Source organism: Mustela nigripes, chromosome 6 (genome assembly GCF_022355385.1).
Source record: "Mustela nigripes isolate SB6536 chromosome 6, MUSNIG.SB6536, whole genome shotgun sequence".
Lineage (NCBI taxonomy): Eukaryota > Metazoa > Chordata > Mammalia > Carnivora > Mustelidae > Mustela > Mustela nigripes.
The window spans coordinates 66,438,637-66,459,229 of NC_081562.1; the positions used below are offsets into that span (position 1 = coordinate 66,438,637).

Sequence of the window (20,593 nt, forward strand, 5' to 3'; positions counted from 1 at the left end):
GCTATGATGCCCAGACTGTGTATTATAGAACTAGAAGAACATCCTGGTGCACCTCGACAATGAAACTCTTTTAAAATGAGGGTTTTTGGAACCATATCAACCACACTTGAGTTCCTGCTCCATTTAAGGCCATCATAGGTCTTTTGAGGAGTAATTTAACTGCTATAGACATGTACATTTTTGCCTGTTAAGAACAGCTTTACAAAGAATATGACCTGTGTTTATAGGACAAAAAAAATTTTTTAATCCTTTCCACAAAAAGCAGCTTCCTTTTTTTTTTAACCATTAAAAATACTTTGGCAGTTTTATGTATAATTACAGTTTAGCAGGATGAGAATTAAAGGAACAAAGTGCAACAAAATTCTGCAAAGGTCAGTTTTCTTAACATAAGTACTCTCACATAGTAATTGACTTCAGTATATTATGATACATCAAAAGTCCACACTTCCCCCCCTCATTCACACTCTCTGGGTAGTGAAGCACAAATGAAATGAAGGGGGAAATATCTTCAGGAAAAGCATGAAATACAAGCACTAAGCTTTTGAAACTTAAGCACAGAAACTTTTGAGACTGAATGAGACACAGGATGCCCCCAAATCCACTACAATTTAAAAAGAATATGCTTTATGAAAGGCTCCCGATAGAGATCAAAGTGCAACATAAATGAATTTTGAAAAACAGATCTAAGATAATTAAAACTATGCTTTCATTTCTCAAAAGTGCAGGTAGGAAGAGCTACAATTCAATTCCACAGATATCTTCAGAAGACCAACTCTGGGCATATAGCAGTGTTGGGTACATTGGGAAGATAAGCACACAAAGGAGAGACTGATAGATTTTTTTTTTCTTTTGTAGCTCATAGACTATTAAATCAATTGAATGTTTAACTGTTGAAAGTGGGGGGGGGGCGTCCAGCAGCTTTAACAGAGCTGCTGGTGAGGATGATTAAAACCCTCTCTAAAAAATGTATAAAGTTTAGCAGATTAAAGAATGAGATCTTAAAAATCTAATAAATGAGCAGTTGGGGAAAGCTAATTTTTTTAAAAAATAAAGAAACTGGGGGGAATTAGATAAACTTTGAAGGGAGAATTCTCAATTGGTATCACCATGGGACAGAGGAAAATACTAAGGCACCAATAGAGAGGAGTTAGGAGGAAAAAGCACCTCAAGTTATGAGCAGATAAGGGATAAAAAATAAAATTTATTTATATCATTTTATTTCTTCTCCTTTCTATGAAAGGAGAGTAAAGAGATGTATGGGGGAACTTCACTATCAAAGAATTAATAGAACAAACCTAATCTGAGTTATAAAATAATCATACTAAAATATTATTATGACAGTTTCATAATTTTCAAGGAACTGGGTACACATTTAAGTCTTATTTCATTTATTTTTATAAATTGTCAAAGAAAGGGAAAGTAAAGGTTTATATCAATTTTACTGACTTGGGAAAATGTTTAGAAGAACTTATAGAAAGATTCCATTTTTCTTCACTATTTGTATTCTGTAGATCCAGATACTGAGAGAAAAGCTATGAAAAATTATTGAATCATCACACTTTCTATTTTACATCAGGCATTCTCAAGGTTGTTTATAAACATATACATTCTATCTCTTTTTTTTTTAAGTACTGCACCACCATAAGAAAGAATGGTAAAAGCAACAAGCAATGTGTTTCAATAAGATGTCTTCTGATTTATGCAGAAATATGTAAATAAATATATATCTGTTAGGTACTGGATGTTAGATATGCCCTCCCCATAAATAAAGACACAAAATTCAATAAAAGCTATAACTGTTTATAATATTTTGTAGATTTTCAAGGTATTTAAGGGAATTTGTTATTCAGTTGGAGAGAGATGGCCAATAGAGGTAAGTGAGGGGAATTGCCAAGAGAAATTAAAGACAAAAATGTAAAATGTGGTGACAATTAAGAAGGCAAAACATTTTTTCTCCTTAAATACATACAAAAGCTTAATTAAGTTCATAAACAGTTCTTCATAAGAATATATTACAAGAACTGGGCAAAATGGACCTACAATGTTGCATATTACATGGAAATTTCTTTGTTTCCTCCTTTGTTAAGAAGTGAAAATCACAGGGTTCAGGGCTCTGGTGAATAATAAAGAACTCACCCCCCTGAGCAGTAATATTTTACGAAGAGCCCCAATCTGAGACACCTGACAATCTCCAGCAGCAGTGTCCCCAGTCAATAAAGCGGTTTTGTGGACATTCCCATAAGGATACTCTCCGGCATTCAGCTCATGGATGCCTTTAACAGATAGAGGAAGCATTAACAAGACCATCGCGCTCGTTCGTTTGAGAACAGAACCTTAGAACAGGGAAGGGAAGGAGGCTGCTGGATGACCAACGTTTCTCAAATCAGGATTAAATGTTGCCTGAGGGTGGGGGGAGACACCTTCCGGAAGGAACTAAAAGGAAACCCACAATTTGGACTCTAAGAGTTTCTTTGCGTCTATCTCTGGAAATCTGCCTCTGCTACAGCGCGTCCCGGAGTTGTGCAAACGAACACATCCTGCCTCGTGCCCCGCGCGCACCTGCTCTGTCGCCGGCAGCCTCGGGCCGGAGGGTGTCGCGGCTCGGGCTGGTGGGGGGCGGGTACGCGGGAGGAAGCGCGGCGAGGGGAGGGTCCGGGCCTCACCAGGACAGCCCGAACACGCAGGAACTCGTAACCACCATGGACAGCTCACTGGCTTCCCCCAGCCAGCTCCGAGCTGTTCACAAACTCCACAGGAGCCACCAGCGAGGTTGACTTTTATGCCCTGGAGAGATGCCATGTGTTCCACCGTCTACACCCCCCACCCCCACCCCGCGATCGCCAACTGCAACCACTGAGCAGCTATATATAGACAGAGCGGGCTTCGAGAATAACCCTCCTCGCCCTCACATCAGTCCTTTAAGGTACCACCGGATTCTAAGAATCAGATGGTGAGAGTTGGCAGAGAGAACTTTGTTCCACGTCCCTTCATTTCCTCTCCTCGCCGGTGCGGCCCCTCACCCCGCCTTGGCTTTGCGGATCCTGTTAAATGAAATAAAACAGACGGACCCCGGGGCTCTTGGAGCTGTACGGACGGGAGAGGCGGGCTGGCAGAGGGCTACTCCCAGGGCTGGAGGAAGAGGGAGTCGTCCCTGAACACCCGCGTGGGGCCCCGGACCTGGACCAGGACAGGGCCCCGGAGGGGGTGGTGGTGGAAGGGTGGGGTACATCTGCCCCCACCCTTCTCTTCCCCCACCCCCACTGGTAATTTATCGTCACCGTCTGCCAGGGGCTTATGTCAAGTTTGAGTCATAGATTGACCAGGAGGGAGAAGGGAGGGGTGAGCCCCTCTTGGAGGAAGTTCGCTCGCGCCTTCGGACCCTGTCCTCGGGTCATACTGTTCCCGAAGTTTCCCTTCGCCTGCAGCCAGTAGCGGGGCCCTCCTGCGAGGGACTGGAGGGCTAGGCCAGCGACTCTAAAGTATACCCGGGAGCGAAACCACGCGAAAACCCAGCGGGATGGGGCGGGGCGCGAAGGCCTCATTTCTACCGCTTGGGACAAAACGGATTCTGCGCGACAATCCGGAATCCAAATTCTCAGGGAAGGAAACCCCAAAACCCAGGAAACATAGCTAGACTTCCAAGGGGCTCTCGGGCCTCTGAACTTCTCAGCAAGCCTGGTATCCCCGGGAGCCAAGCCCGGGACTGCTTCCCTGGGAGACACACATCTCGCTCGCTGAGTCCGGCGCGCAACCACCAAGCCGGGAGACCCCAGAGAGAGAGCCTGCAGCTTTCATGCTCGCTTTCCAGAGGCCTTAATTCTGACAAGAGTACCAGGAAGAGCAGGCAGAACCCGAAGACACCGTCACCACAAGCTGAAAGCGAAAGAGACACAACGCCCATCTGGTGCCCGATGTCTTTATGCCAGAGGAGATGGGCACCCTACTTCGGGTGCTGCGTTGGGGAGAGATTGAGAGCTGCCGTGTTTTACAGAGGTAGAGAATGGCGTTAGGGAAGTAAACAGTTTTCGAGGTCCCAAGTGACTCCCGAGGGCAGCGCCTTGCAAACAGCAGGACTCACACTTTAAGAAAGCATGATTCTCCTACTCACAGAGGAGCTGGGAACCGGCCAGGAAGGCTGTGTGGCACCGCCCCCACCGGAGATCAGTTGCGGGATGAGGGGTTGTCGTCTGAGCCAGGTGGGACTCTCCCTGTGGTCTCGCACAAGTTCAGAGTTGCCTACTTTGAGGAGCCAAGAACTCGGCCCAGCCAAGGGCATCTGTCAGGCATCAGTCCAGGACATCAGGACTCCTGTTCCTAACACCCCTCCCCCACCCTCCCACCTCACCCCCTCGCCCAACACACACACACACACACACACACACACACACACACGAGCACTATCCCTAGCCAGAAGACTCCTCAGAGGAGTTATGGAGGTCATAGGTTTAGAAGGTACCTGACCTTGGAGAACTGGCCCCTAGAGACCTCCATTTCCTAAAGACCTTCTCAGCTCACATGGGCTTGTGGTCTTGGGGGGGAAGTGCTTCATTACTAAACTTTCTGGTCATGTTTGGGGAAAGCTGAACATGGCCCAGAACATAGGGAAGGGTGAGGATCAAGTGAAACCCACTTTTCCAATAAGAGAATCCATCAGCCCAGTTGCATGTCTAGGCATTTCTCCCTGAGGCAGTTCCTGCAGATGTCAGCAGCCAGCCCTATTCCTGGAGAAGATAGCCTCTGTTTGGGTCTTATCACCTAACTAGGAACAGATTTAATAATCATACACCCTTTCCTAAACCTACTTGGAATTTAAATGCATTACACCCTCTTTTTTGCTACCTTGATGTCAGCTGGCAATGGCCTCCTCTCAAGTCTCAGACCACATTCTAATAGAATCAAATAATTTTACTTGAGGTAATTTTGCAAACTTCTCTATGTAAACAAAGACAAAGTTAGCAGAAGGGATGAGTTCAGTTGTTTGGTTTCATAGGATTTTAGAAAAATAGCTTGGAGCTACAGACTGACAAATGTTATTGGTAATAAGATAAGGGATGCTGATTGGTTATAAGGGAATTTCTGAGCCCAGGTGCATTGTTTAAGGAGCTATAGGTACCTTTTTGGTTTGTATGTTTGTTTGCTTGTTTGGGCTGAGGAGGAAAAAGAGAGATTAAAAAGCTAAACATAAATGTTAGGGTTTTAAACTTAATTGCAATAGAAGATATCCCTGGAGATATCCATCAATTGGTTATTTTAACTTGAATTTAGGAGTAAAAGTGTACTTAAAAGTTTTGAAAATCTCTTCTTAAAATTGGCATATAATGCTGTGATTGGGGACTGGAAGATGGAAGTTTGGAGCTTGCTCATGGGCTAGGCATTCGTGTAGGTGTAGACCTCACAATGCTAACCTGTCTTCACATGGAAATACTTCAGATTAAGGATAGGCCTTTAGATCCTCCTATTTGTAAAGGTGCATTTAAGTGATAGCAAGGCCTAAGCAAGCATTCAGCCTCTATTGGCACTCACACCATGCCTAAGCAACCCCCCCCCCCCCAAAAAAAAACCCAAACCCTGCTAGTGTGAAGTCATCTCATTTGTAGTCATGTGTTCTCAGCATTATCCTGAAGGTTATTCACTTATACTGGGAACGATTATGATGTCAGAAAATATCCTTTTCAGAAAGGCTAAAAGTCAGGGTCCTGAGTATATATTGAGGAGAATTTCTACTCAAGGTAATAAACAGGGCAGCTTAGCACATATAACTGCTTTCTAATAATTGCCTTAGTGAGAACAGAAGAGCCTTCTTAGGAAGTTTTTAATTCATTTAAGACTTAATTTTAGTTTTCTGAGGAACATCAACAAAAATTATTTCTGGAAGAGACCGCTGAGAAGATTCCCTTCATTTGGCCAGAAGAGCAGAGAAGACTGTAAATCAAGGAAAAGGTGAAGTAATACATTATTAGGAAGCTTCAGGAGTCCAAGTATATAAAGACTATTTGTTTTTCCTGTGTCCATATTTTCTCTTTTTGTGGAGGGAGGAAATTCTAAAAATATTGGTTAGATTTTTTGCCATTAACACCAGAAAAGTGTGTGGGGAAAAGAAAGGGAGGGGGTCCATTTTGTTTCATTAGTAGAAAAAGCAACATAAATCAAAGTAGCCTATTGATGGCAGCCTCTAATTTATAATATTCTGAGAGAATAATGAATTTATTTACAGTATAAGTGATTTGATATTTTCAACCTATGCCTTCAACTTTTATTGGGAGAGGGTTGACTTTTTAAAGCCTGGCCACGTACTTTTGGGCTTTTTATTGTGGAAGCAAATATTATCATTTTAATATTAAACAACTTGCAAGTGTTAAATAGATCATTTGTGATTTACATTTTTGTTTTGTTTTGTTTACAGATTCCCCCCCCCCTTCAGATGTAATGCTTGCTTTAAGGCTCCTGCTTCTTTTTGGAAAAAATTTATTATAAATCAGAAAGTGTCAGAGGTTCAAAGATTGACATTTCTGAGTGCTGATACTTTGTCTTTTCATGCAATGCAAACAGATCTAACATTTAGAAATTCTTAAACGAGGGAACTTGTGGAAATTCCCAGATTTTTTTTTCCAGTGGGAGGAAGCCAAGTTTTTTAAGTATGGAGTTTAGAGTAATCAAATGAGGGAGAAAGAAACTTGTGAGAAGGGGTGACTGTCACCCAAACTAAGGAGCTAATATTAACTGCTAGCTATCTGCACTTAACGAGTGGGAAAGGGAACCGAGATTAGCGGGGGAGAGGGCGCTATTTCACCCACCCTCGGTAAAATCCGTGGTGCATCAGACAGGAAGCCAGACTTGATCAAAGGTCAGACTCCCTAAATCACCTCACATCTCCAAATCACACAGCGCATTGAAATCTACCAGTGGGGTTGTATGTCTAGAACACAAACATCCCTTGAATGGTCCCCAATTACCCGCGTTCATTTCAGAAAGATAGAGGAATCCGTGGGGCGGGCGTTCACATCCGCTGCAATCCTTTCCTAGATGATACTGCCCAGTAATTCAGAGCAGTCTTCTTCCCCGCCCAGTACTTTGGGAAGAACCCCCTGCTTTCCCTTCGCTTCTCCGAGGCAGAGCCGCGTACAGCGATAGTTCCGCTTCATCTGCGGGCTGAAGCGACACGGATAGAGTCATCCCAGAATATGTAACAGGGGACTGGGCGGGGGATGGGGTGGGGTGGGGGTGAGAGAGTAGGTTGTCGGGAAAGGGTGGATTAGACTCTAGTCGGTGGGCGAAGGGGCTGCGTGCGCTCCCCAGGAGTGTCCGTCCACCTCGGCAATTAAAAAGAGGGTCTCCATCACGTATGCGGGTTTTCTTGGACCAGCTCCAGATGTCCTCACTATTCTAAGACAGCAAGAAATGCAATCTCGACCTGAAGTCTGGAACCTTTTTTACTCTTCTAAGCGAACGCTCCCCTCCCCCCCGCCGCCTTAGGCGATGCTCCCCACTCAGCGGGTCCCCGGAAAGGGCCACGGAGGAGGATTCCCGTGTCGCTCCCCAAGCTCCCGGGCGGCTTAGGGTTTCTTAAAGCTAAGGGCCACCCTCCCGCGACCTCCCCGCGGAGGTTTCCGGGCGCCCACGCTCTCCAGCCCCTTACTCCTCTGCCTCGGTCTTGCCGGTTCGCCCCCAGCGGCCTCGGCGGCCGCGCGTCCAATCGGGCGCGGCTGGCGCGACGCGCCGGGAGCGGTGACTGTTTCGGGTCGCCCGCACGCCCTCGGGGACCTCAGCGCGCTTCTCCGCCGTGCAGTCTGGGGCCGGTCAGACCCAGCGGGCACTAGGAGATCCGCCCACGCCTCCGGCCTCCGGCCCCCGGGACGGCGCGCGGGACCGGCGCTCTGGGGTGGGGCTCGGGGGACCTCGGGGCAGCGCCGGGGGCCGCCGAACCGGAGGCGCGGGGAGCTCAGCCGCTCGCAGTACACTCCCAGCTCAGAGCTCCCCTCTGCTAACTCTGGCCGCCCGGGGCCCGCTCGGGCCGCCCGTCGCCGCCCCCGCCCCCCGCGCGCCCGCGCCCTTGCTCGCCCCGCGCGCGTTCCTAGGGCGCCACCTCTTTGCGACTAGCTCACTTCTCCGGCAGGTTTGCCTGGGAGCGTGTGAACATTCCTCTGCTAGGCTTTCAACTCGCCTCCAACCTGCGCCGCCCGGCCAGCATGCCTCCCCGCCCGTGAAGCGGGGCCGCCGCAGCCCTGCCGCTCGGGCCGCCGCCTCCCCTCCGCGCCGCTATTAACCCGCCCTCGTTGCCACCTGGCCCTCCTGATCGACGACACACGCACTTGAAACTTGTTCTCAGGGTGTGTGGAATCAACTTTCCGGAAGCAACCAGCCCACCAGAGGAGGTAGACAGACAGCTATGTATATATATGTGGGTCTCTACAAGTGGCTCTGGAACAAGACGGCCTAGTTCGCAAAGAAGCTGACTTCAGAGAAGGGAAACTTTCTTCTCTTTTTAGGAAGGGCTTAGCTCTGCTCCACGAACCTGGGAGAACTGCCGGCCAGATTTAATTAGACATTGATAGGAAAGACGTGTAAACACGCTGCTCATCGTTGATGCATATATAAAAGCATTTCATTGTGGTTATCATTGCAGAGGAACGTCTCTGATTTTTGTTTTGTTTTGTTTTCCTTTTGGTCCCTTTTTGCCTGTGTGGTTTTGGAAAAAGCACAGTTGCGGTAGCTGATTCCTAAATAAGTAAGTGCTGAGAGGCTTCAGAGAAAGTTTTTTTTCTTTCTTTCTTTCTTTCTTTTCTTTGCAACTTGGGAGATGCCCTTGGTGTCGGAGAGGCTAAGTGAGAGCCAGCTAAAACGGGGAGCGTGGTAGTCCCGGGAGATGGAGATTCCGGACTGACACTTCGGGCCCCTTTCCACTCTTGCAGGTCCCGAGAGCGAGAGGATACGATGCTGCGGAGGCTGGTTCAGCAGTGGAGCGTCGCGGTGTTCCTGCTGAGCTACTCGGTGCCCTCCTGCGGGCGCTCGGTGGAGGAGCTCGGCCGCCGGCTGTAAGTGCCCCGTCCTCCTCGGGGCGCCGGGTGAGGGCTGGGAGGGCCAGTGGGAGAGGCCGCCAGGCTGGGGCGCTGCCGAGGGCTCACAGCGGTCACTGATGCTCCTTGCCCGAGTTAAAAAGCGGGGAAAGCCGGTTACCTGCCGGGGGCTGAGACAGTGCCTTCAACCCCGGCGGGAGCACTGGTTGAACCTCAAGGGGAGACAGGCAAGAGACAAATTTTCCATGAGTTTCCATAAGAGGGAGCGCAGAATCTCCTCTGGACAAAGATCATCTGTCTGTAGTGAAAGGAAAAGGTTATACTTCCAGGACCTGGGAAGGTTTTGAAACGCTGAGGATTACAGGAGACGGATAACTCGGAAGACGCTGAGGGAGCCAGGGGACACAGGTCTGTGTGCGTTTGATTTACAGACTGAATGTGGGTGGCAGTTTGTGTGTGAAAAGCAGAAGCCTTACATCAAACTTTATTATGAATGACATAATTTTAAGCATATGAAATGAACCACATTACATAATGAACGCATATTATATAATAAAGTAGTAACAACTTTGCAATGGCACAACTCCAACATTAGTATTGATACAGTTCAGAAACGCTAGCGTGCCTAACTCCAAAATGAATATTAGGTGAGGAAAATTGTTTTTTCTTGGACTTATTGCTAACAGTTCTTTAATCTGGAGTCAAATGTTTGTATTGTAGACCGAAAACTTGTATTCTGGCATTCTTATTTGGTGGTTCTTTTAAGGATAATTTTGACTTTAACATAATCATACATCCAAGCACACCAGAGAAATATTACCATGTTGTATGACTGCAAGTTGGAAGAAAAGCTGAGTAACACTATCTTAATAATCTGTTGGACCTAGAAGTACCTTAATGTGTGTAATGCCATCTTTGGGTGATCTTTAAGCTGCAGACTCTGTTCAGGATGGGAAAACCATAAACATTGAGAACTGAGAGGAGTTTCCCTCTGGAGAAGGAATTAAGGGGCTTTTACACTAACAATAAAAATAGCAATATCCAATATTTACAATGGAGTTCATGGTGCTTCCTTGTAAATTCCCGAGGGTATACAAAAAGGCAACTGTTTTATATGTGCCCTTGGTCTATTATTATTAGAGCAGAAAATCTTTAAATGAAATTACTTTAGACATGTCTGAACCTTGGCACCAAAATGAAAATCTATTACGAATCTCCTAAGGCAAATTGTGTAGAACATTGTACTGAAGATAAAGCTGCATTGTATTCTTCAAATCAACATTTTACTGATGTATTTCTGAAAATTGTCTTCAGACATTTTCCTCTTTATTAAATTATTTAAAGTCCATATATAGATATAGATATAGATGTAGATATAGATATAGATGAAGAGTGAATTTTTAAAAGCATGCTTAAATACTGGCCAAAAAATACTGTCTTGAAACAGAGCCAGATTTTTCTTTACAGTTGCTTGAGAAATACCTGTTTTCTCTTTTGAGAAACAGTAAATGGACCATGATTAAATCCACAGTTATGACATAAAAATAGTGCTAAGTAGTCCTAAAGGCTATTTTTAACTCTTTCTTTGTTGCACCTTGCAAATACACATCAGAAACTATTTAACAGCCAGAGACTCTGTTACAGTTTTGTTTGTGGGTGAAATATAATATTGTAGTTAAACACTCACACTCAGCAGATGGTTATAAAACTACCACAAAACATTCTTATAGTTAATGGCTAATAGATCATCATATTACAGCCATGGTTTTTCCTGAAGGCTGAAATCATCAGTAGATGAAGATGTTTCATCAAATTATTACAGCCAAATGGAGTTTAAAAAAACAAGTCATTATTTTTGCATTGCTGCCAAGTAACAGTAAATTTTGCGTGCTAGACAAAACATTATTCTACTATTACACTAAATCAACCTAATTTCTTGAAAGAAATGTTAACATATAATCAAATCATATTACTCCCCAATTGCTTTTTACACCAAGTATTAGAGAAATTGCTTTAGATATTTTTTCTAACTAGGGACTGACTTTGAGGGGTGGAGGCAGGGGGTGACTACTACAACAATAACACTTCCTAAGCCATGCAGAGGAGGCAGTTATAAGTTGTGATAGTCCAAAAGATTTTAACTAATGGGGCTAGAGCATGAATAAATTAGAGGTTGGAAAGTGAGGCCTATAGACATTCTTGTCGCCATGAACATGACTTTCGGCAGGTAGCAACCTTTGTGTTTAAGTTAGAGAGGGAATTCCAGTAGATTCAGAACCTAAAACATAATTGGATGATTTGTTTGGGAGCCAGACTGGGTCTATTCCATTTAATGAAAAGCATAACTTTTGACTGAGTCATTTGGGTTGGAAGGGACTTGTGGTGAGTCATCTTCACTCTAACACCCGAACCCTGACTCGTGCATGTACCACAGAACTGTTCTCAAACCCAGACTCCTTCGTAAATAGCTGAGCCTCAACACAAGCCTGCTGCTCCTTTCTGTGCTGGAAGAGGCGGTCCTATCACTCCCTTTGCTCCCTGCGTTCCTTGATAGCTCCTTCAATTTTCTCTTCTTCCCTGAAAACTCCCTGGAGAGTGATTTTTCTTTAGAGCAGAAGAGCTATGTTTTGACTGAATTTATAGTTACCTATCTTAAGCATTTCTCCCATATTTCTGAAAATGTTCTTACAGTAATCAAAGGAGACCATAAACATACCATATTGGGATTGTAACAAACGCCGTGCGAACCACTGGGCTAGGGGATGTTTGCGGATGTATAGATTAATAGACTATTATTGAGACCGTATTTATCACATAAATATTTCAGAATTATCTAAGTGGAAAGCCTCCTTACTTTGGATTCATTGCTCCCCACCTGTGTATATCTAGTTTGTACATGCTAGTTATTTACCCTTGTGTGAGTTCATGTCTTGTTTTGAAAATAAGTAAAATGCTCCAGGCATCTTACTCCTTGTTGATGATAAAGATAATATTAAATCCCTGATCTTCCAGTGCAGTTGCCCAATCAGAAATTCATTCTTCACAATATTTTAAATGCAGAAGTCTTTGAGCTGTTCCTTGTGTTTGAGATTTATCATTTAAGAAAATCTGTGAGATTTAGCATTTAAGAAAGTCTGGGTTTTCTAATATTATATTAACTATTGCCCCTAAAGGCAGAAAGAAGCTTGGTACCTCACAAGAGAGACACTATTTTAAACTGAACAGACTTGTGCCATCTTTGTAAACTTTTTATAAAACAGAAGGATAGACTGACCCCTCCTTTTCTCATGAGAACCATCCTGGGAAAGTGCAGTGCTTGGGTTAAGAAGGCACTGTGACTCACAGTTGACAGGCTGGCCAAGATGACAGGCATATATGCCAGCCAGAGGGGGCATAAGCAGTGGTGGCCTGATTAGAACAGACCAACCATTAAAAGTTTTGGCTTCAAGTTAAGCTAGGGTGGACTGTATTATACATTTGGAGAGGAATACAGATCGGGTGGTTATCTTCCAGGAACTGAGAAAGAAAAGCCCCAGGTCCTATAAATGATCACTGGTTAAGAACAACTTTAATGGGACATTTTGCTAAAGGATACATCTTATGAAGCTGCAACACTAATGAAATATGCAATTAATTCCCACTTATTCTTCAAGAATGTTATTAGAGAGTATAAATATATTTGTACCAAAACCTCAAATTTGTATATTATTAAAAGTTTCCAGAATACTAACTATTGCCATAAAGTAAGTGAATTTTAATCTAGTCACATGTGGCACCTTCAAAAAGGAAGAGAGACTCCTTCATGCCTCATTTAAACCAGGCTCCTGTTAAATTCCTTTCCATTAAGTCATGTCTTTTTTGAACAAGCTGCATGGCTTAAAGTCAGTCCACACACTAAAACACTAAAAGGAAGCTGGTATTCTGGGTATAAGGTCTAGAGAAATAATGCCTGTATTTTCATGTCTTATTCTACTTTGATTCACAATATGACTGTGACATCTCTCGATTTCCCCCAGTGATAATCCAAACTCTAGAAACCCTTTTTTGGGGGGATGAAAATGGCCTTGTTGGAGAAGTAAGCTTGATCTTCAAGTAAACCGTTAAATTGCTATCCATTTGCCCACTGTCCTCATGTTTCCCACTGCAAGCTTTTTACTCTATGCCCTTCATTTCTTGTTTCCTCAACATACACTTCTGCTTCCACGGAAGAAAGGACTGAGGTCACTGAAAGGCAGTCTTTGGTCTCAGAATCAGAGGACCTGATTTTTGGATCCCTGGTTCTGTTTTCATTTTGTGGACAAAGGCAGGTCATTGAATCTCTCTGAACCTCAACTTCCCTATCTATAAAATGAAGTTAATGCTATTTTTATTTTCATATTTCTCTGAGGAGTTAAATATAAACAAATAAGGGACCCAGATACTGTGTGAGAGAGAGGTAAGACAACATGGGAGATAGCCCTGTGAACACCCTCAGATGCTTGACAGTGAACCATTTGGAAGAGTTACAGAGTGGCAGAAATTGGAGTAAAGTAAGGCACAGCTGAAGCAGGCATGATATGACTGATTCAGGTATGCAATCCCTGCATATGGTTAATAATATACACAAGAATAATACAAGCATATGTGGATGGACATTTAAACAAGAGTCAGGGTGCCACCTAAGAGGATTGATGGGAAATTAGTTGATTCTCTTCCACTACATTCTCTTCCACTACACTTCATTAGAGTGTTGTTTAAACAGAAAAGCCACTTCATACTTGCTCCTAGAGACATTTTTTAAGACAAAGAGAACAAGTAGAAAAGTGAATATCTCAATTTAATACTAAGGATAATACCCTCTGAAATTCTAAATTTAAAAAAATAACGATGCACAGAAAAAATAGGATGATCTCAATTTAAACACAAAGAAACCCACTTTAAAGGGACCACCCACTACTTTACAGAAAAATACACATATTCTCTCTCTGACACTTCGCTTTCAAATATAGGCTCTTGGTAGCCTGCACTCTACTCCTCGTATTAAAATTCAGTCTGTTAGGTAGTTCCCTAGACAGCCTCTACTGCTCACTTCATCTTAAGCTTCTGTTTGCCTTTCTTCTTAAAGCTTGCTGTTCTCTGAGATTCAGTATTATTATTTTCTTAATAGGGGATTAGTGTGTGTGTGTGTGCGCGTGCGCACGTGTGTACGTGGCTGTGCACTCGGGTGAGTACTCAAGTAAATTCAGCCTCCTTTTAATTTCACAGCTAGGACATCTGGATTTATTTTCCCAACATAAGTCTGAAAAACATGAAAAGAAGCTCGGTTTTTTCTGTCCATTGCTGAAAATTACAGAATCATAATGTTTTAAGTTGAGAAGAGAGCATAGAAATCTCCGAATCTGACCCCTGCCTTTTAAATGGAGAGGGGCATGTTCTCACCAAAGCCACAGACCTAGAGAGCGGCATAAATGGGATTTGGGGCTACAGACTCTGAACTGCCCACACTTCCTTTCCCTCTCTGCTCTTTCCCTGATCCACAAGCCTGCTGCCCTTCCAGCGTATGCTTTGCGTTATCAAAGGCCCTTCCTCTTGTCTTTGAGGTCTATACCAACAACTAAAATATTCTCCTTTTCTTCCTCCCCTGCTGTTTTTTTTCTTAAAGCAAAAGAGCTGTGTCTGAACATCAGCTCCTTCATGACAAGGGGAAATCTATCCAAGACTTACGGCGACGATTCTTCCTTCACCACCTGATCGCAGAAATCCACACAGCTGAAATCAGAGCTACCTCGGAGGTATCCCCGAACTCCAAGCCTGCTCCCAACACAAAGAACCACCCCGTCCGATTTGGGTCTGACGATGAGGGCAGATACCTAACTCAGGAAACCAACAAGGTGGAGACATACAAAGAGCAGCCACTGAAGACACCTGGCAAGAAAAAGAAAGGCAAACCTGGAAAACGCAAGGAGCAGGAAAAAAAGAAACGGCGAACTCGGTCTGCCTGGCTAAACACTGGCATGGCTGGGAGTGGGCGAGAAGGGGACCACCCATATGACATCTCTGCGACATCGCTGGAGCTCAATTTACGGTAACTGGCTTCTGTGCCCCATAGCCTCTCTTTGGTGCTGCTCTAAGCTGTGTGGTGTCCCTTCCTTTCACCCACCATGGCTTGAACAAATCTTGAATGTCCTCCCTTTCTGTCCCTCTATCCATTGCTCCACAGTTTAAAAGCTTACAAAACAAGACAGTTCAGCATATTATCTGCCCTCAAGTAGTGTCCTCCCACCACCTAAGCACAAACAGGGCTTGGATAACCTGTTTCTCTTCCTCCACCATCGCAACCCCAACACCAATCCTTTACTACTGTACCAAAGAACTTCTCTTCTAAGTCTGGCTTCAGAAACCCAGGACCACCTTCATCATTTGCTGCAGAAGTTTATTCATTTCCCTACTCTCGCACCTTGGCAAACTTTCTTGATCATTTTGTCATTTCTTAACTTTTTTTTTTCACTTCAGGGGTGAACATAGAAGGCTTTGATATGATCTACAAACACTACAAAACAATACCCTACCATAGACAATTCTGAGCCAGTCACATTTTCCATTTAATTATATTTAATTAAACCTTAACTTTATTTTTCATTTAAATAAATGTTAAACATTTAAACACACACTCTCAATTTATTTAATTGAATTTAACTCTGGTTTCTACCAACCCATGAAAAAATAGTCATGAATTCGGAAAATTTTTAAGTTTTGACTTGGGAAGGACATAAGTTTTTCTCATATATCCATTTATCCACTGGGAAGTTGAAATAATTTTCCAGGGCATTGCAGTAGGAATAATAAGACTTCACATTTACATGGCTTGTTCATTCTTGGCTCACAGATGCAAATGGTAATGGCATTCACTGACTTTGGGGTCAGATACCTTAAGGTTCAAGTCTTAATAGGTCTGAACCTATTAAAGTTCACAACCTTGGGCAAGTTACATAGTCTATCTAAGACTCACTTTCCTTTTCCGTGAAGTGAAGATAATAACTGTAACAACCTCATAGAGCTGGGCAAAGATTAAACAAGATGACATGGGCTAAATGCTTGTCATAGTAAACAATAACGTGTAACTTGTTGTTTGGGTACTTTTAGATCTAATAATGATTGTTCTATCTATCTGGATATGTGTGTCTGCATGAGGCGAAAAAGCAGCAAATATTAACCTCATTTTATAAACCAGAAAACCAAGGTACTCCATGACTAAAGGACCTGAACAGCCCTGAGAGCTGGGATAGGTAGTCCTCAGAACTGGATTTGCTTCCCCATCTCTGGATATTTGGTCCAGCACTGTGTTTAGTGCTGCCTCTTAATTCAGACATTTCCACCAACACAATCTTTTCTGTTTTTTACTTTTCAGTTTAGCTCTTCTGTGGGGTTTGAAAGAAAGAGGAAACCACACAAGGACGTGTCATATGCAGCTAATGATCTCATTAATTACAATCCCTTGTTACCTCTCCAGGCTTTCCACTGACTAGTAGAGATAAAATTACAGGGTGATGTTTCAAGGGGGAGTACGGACCTACTTAGCATCAATTCTCTCTTTGAGTTAGTTGACAAAACTCATCATTAAATAGCTTATAAAATGATAATTATATTGGATGAATATTTCCACTGCAGTAATTAAGGAGTAATGACACTAAAAAAACTTTTAGCAGAGTGAATGACCTATTCTGGAAGTATCTAATGGATCTATAACGGGTAACAAACCCTGTAAATCTTGGCCAAGAGCACATATTCAATGTATTTTAAGAAAGGATCCTAACTACATATTTATAACTAATGCAAGAACTTTATTGCCAAAACCCATTTTTATCCATTGTTGTACTCTGTGTGTGTGTGTGTGTACATACATTTATTAGAATTCTGAAAACGAAAGTATACTTTTTTATGGATTTCATTTATTTAGGATTTGCAATGCTCTGAAGTATCTGGGAATTTAATGAAATTCAGCACTCATCAATTCTTATGCCCAAAGCTACCCCTATGTTAAGGGAGATCTAGTAAAAATTAGGCAGTGGCCTAATCAAATCCAGACCTAGGACTAAAAGAAATAGAATGTTTCTGCTTTCTCCTTTCTGTTCCCTGGTTGTGAGGGATGTTCATGGAAAGCACTGTTTGTCTGGCAGCCGGATGTTGGCCCTCTCCCAGTACAACCCAGCAGAGGTGCAGGGAAGATCGGGGAGATTCAGGAGTGTACTGATGAGACTCGATGGGGCCATGCAAGTGTTCTAATCCAAACAGAATCTTTTCAGAGTAACTAGGTTACAGTTTTGTAAGCAACCGATCTTTTATTAGTGTCCTCTCTTTAGTCTCTTTGCATAATTATACAGTAATCTGATGATATGGCAAGCACGAATTGTAGTAAAATATATGTAGTATTTCTTAAAAGAAACTACTGAGCTAAAACTGTCTGGCTCCTCTCACATGAACCCGTTGGAAGTATATAGTTCAAATGTTGGAAATCACATTTTGGAATTTTTGATGTTGTAAATGTGATGTCCAGATACGGTAGGACTCATTTAATTGAGAACATATATTTTGCCTCGGTAAATATTGACTTAGAAATAATACAAAAGTTTTCAATATTCAAAAGAGACTCTAAAGTGTTGTCACACACATGCACAAACACACACACACACACACACACACATACTTTCAGGCCATGTTATATGTTTTACTTGGCTATTCTAAAACGTGCCATTATAACAAGCAAACTGGCTGGACAAGGGGAAATATAATTAAAAGATCTTTTCCTTGGTCCTTTATTTCTTTTTTCTTTCCTTCCTTCTGAGGAAATAATTGTTCAAAATACTCATCATTCCCTCTTTGTTTGCATTATCCTTAAGTTCAATTCACTACATACTATTCGACATGAAAACATTTTAAAATTGATATAGCACACAAATTATTGAATTTTACAGTCACTTTTTATGTTTTCTTCATAACATACATCCATCCACCATTAAAAATGTTAATCTTAAATTATTTTCTCTGCAGTTAGGAGCTATTTTGCCATTCTAATTAAAATGATTAGTGAAGATGTCAATTTCTTAAGACAAGAAAGCATCCTAAATGTTCAACTTGCTTATCTTTCTTCAAGCTGCATGTGAAGTTCCTAACTTGTCAAAAGTTGGCTCTTCCGTGGTTTTCACCACCATATGGGTCTGCCATGTAAAACTCTGCCCACACTCTGGCTATTAATGCAATGGCACAGCCAGTTGAGTTCCAGTCCATAGGTGCTTCTTTTAGACACCACTGAAATAGACACACAAAAGAAGAGAAAGGGAGAGAGAAAAGCAGAAAAAATGCTGCCAGCCCATCTTAAAATACTGTCACTACAATGTTGTAGAAAGGGTTGGAAGAGATGTGAATCTCAGGTGGTAATTTATTCTGTGTAATAAACAGTGAAAAACTGCTATTTTATACTTTTAAGTTAATTGATTCTTTTTCTATAATTTAATATGGGTTTTCCCAATTTCTAATTCCAGATCAATTCCAAAAACCAGCAGAGTGAGAGACAAATAGTTCTTAGTTTTGACTTCAGAAGCTAAAATCCAAAAATAATTTCATTCATTAGTGTTTAAGGACAGCTAAAGCAATGACTGATATCATCAAATAACCAACCAAACATACTGCTCAATTACACATCCTTCCAACATTTACTCCAAATCACACACTCTACTCTCCTAACAGCCATTATCTTAGTGAGAGATTGGCCAAATGGAAACCTGAACAGAATAAGCAACCTTTGGATTACCCATGTCAGGCATCTCTGGGGAATAAGCTTTTAGCAAGGTGTACTTGATGATGGCTTGCACAACCTAGTCTTATTTCCACTCTCAAATGTGTGCCTTCTCTTCCCAGATTTGCCAGTTGGCAGCTTTGGAAAATTCCCCCAGGGTCTCCTTTTTCAGACATTATATAGAATTAGAAACCAAGCCTTTGCTCTTCTTGTACTACACTGATCATTAGATCATGCTGAAGACCCTGCCCGCAGCAAAGGTTCTGGAGAGTCAGGCAGATCCCACTGATACCACCTACTGGGAATATTTACAAGAAATCCCTGGAATCTTTTCCATTGTAATTCTGTATTCCTTTATTTTTTATGCCTTTTCACTTGTTAAGGAGAATTAACCTATTTTCTTTTTCCTCTTTTCTCCCTTCCTTCTCTTTTCAGGAGGCATTGAAATTTTTAGCAAAGACCTTCAGAGGACGTATTACAGGATTCTGTAATAGTGAACATATGGAAAGTATTAGAAATATTTATTGTCTGTAAATACTGTAAATGCATTGGAATAAAACTGTCTTCCCCATTGCTCTATGAAACTGCACATTGGTCATTGTGAATATTTTTTTTTTTGCCAAGGCTAATCCAATTATTATTATCACATTTACCATAATTTATTTTGTCAACTGATGTATTTATTTTGTAAATGTATCTTGGTGCTGCTGAATTTCTCTATTTTTTGTAACATAATGCACTTTAGATATACATATCAAGTATGTTGATAAATGACACAATAAAGTGTCTCTATTTTGTGGTTGATTTTAATAATGCCTAAATATAATTATCCAAACTGATTTTCCTTTGTGCATGTAAAAATAGCAGTATTTTAAATTTGTAAAGAATGTCTAATAAAATATAATCTAAATTACATCATGACTCAGAAAGTGAATTATGTATACCCTTTAAAATTTCTACTAGAAGGAACATGATGTAATATTTTTAACTATATTTGAATATAGCCGTAAGTATAATATGTTTATATTGGTATATATTCCAACATTTTCATATTAGCTTTTAGTTAAAAACCACTTAAAATATATTTTTTCCAATAGTGAAGTTCAATTCAATAGAATGGCTGAACTACTTAGACATCCTTTTATGAAGTATGTCTAATTTGAAGTAAAGAAGGAAGAGAGCAGAAAAAGGGCAGAGAAGTCAGGAGAAAAGATTCAAGAAACTCAGTCCAGAGAGTTAGCCAGATCTGAGAAAACGGAGAAAGGCAGATCAGGAACCTGAAGGCCAGGGATAATTTTCACCAATGTAAAGTTTAATTTTGAAAGATCTTGCTCTTACTGGTAACAGCAAGAAGCATAAAAGAGCTATTGAGAATTTTACCAGGGAAAGGGATAGAGTGGGAAATATATATCAGCTCAAAAAAAAACCTTCCCTGGGGCGCCTGGGTGGCTCAGTGGGTTAAGCTTCTGCCTTCGGCTCAGGTCATGATCCCAGCTCCTGGAATCGAGCCCCATACCGGGCTCCCTGCTCAGTGGGAAGCCTGCTTTTCCCTCTGGCACTCCCCCTGCTTGTATTCCCTCTCTAGCTGTGTTTCTCTCTGTCAAATAAGTAAAAAAATCTTAAAAAACAAACAAACAAACAAACAAAAAACCTTCCCTGAAGAAGACTGCTTTCCTGTTGTATCACTCAGGATTCCAGGGACTTGGGTTGCTAAATAGAATGGTGTGATGCCATATGTAATCACCTTTCCACTATGACTATCATCCTATTTGTTCCTACCTCTGTGTTCAGATGAAAACAGACTTTC

At 42.1% G+C, this 20,593-nt stretch overlaps 1 protein-coding gene across 3 annotated transcripts; it reads left to right on the forward strand.

Moving 5' to 3' along the window:
- Positions 1-7,025: 7,025 nt before the first annotated feature.
- On the forward strand, positions 7,026-19,680 carry PTHLH (parathyroid hormone like hormone). Of its 3 annotated transcripts, XM_059404786.1 has the most exons (6): positions 7,026-7,183; positions 8,114-8,372; positions 8,697-8,725; positions 8,910-9,032; positions 14,656-15,078; positions 19,222-19,680. In XM_059404786.1, the coding sequence occupies exons 4-6, from the start codon at positions 8,932-8,934 to the stop codon at positions 19,229-19,231; spliced, it is 534 nt and encodes a 177-aa protein (XP_059260769.1). In that variant the 5' UTR covers positions 7,026-7,183; positions 8,114-8,372; positions 8,697-8,725; positions 8,910-8,931; the 3' UTR covers positions 19,232-19,680. The 3 variants fall into 3 exon arrangements, with proteins under 3 accessions (XP_059260769.1, XP_059260767.1, XP_059260768.1); XM_059404784.1 differs by lacking the exon at positions 8,697-8,725 and having other exon boundaries at positions 7,029-7,183; XM_059404785.1 differs by lacking the exons at positions 7,026-7,183; positions 8,697-8,725 and having other exon boundaries at positions 7,627-8,372.
- Positions 19,681-20,593: the final 913 nt, after the last annotated feature.

What these genes read in the sequence shown, in the direction of transcription:
- PTHLH (XM_059404786.1), top strand. Translation starts at nt 8,932, where the DNA reads ATGCTGCGGAGGCTGGTTCAGCAGTGGAGCGTCGCGGTGTTCCTGCTG. An exon ending in GAGGAGCTCGGCCGCCGGCT is followed by an intron (nt 9,033 to 14,655) that starts GTAAGTGCCCCG and finishes TTTTTCTTAAAG; the next exon opens with CAAAAGAGCTGTGTCTGAAC.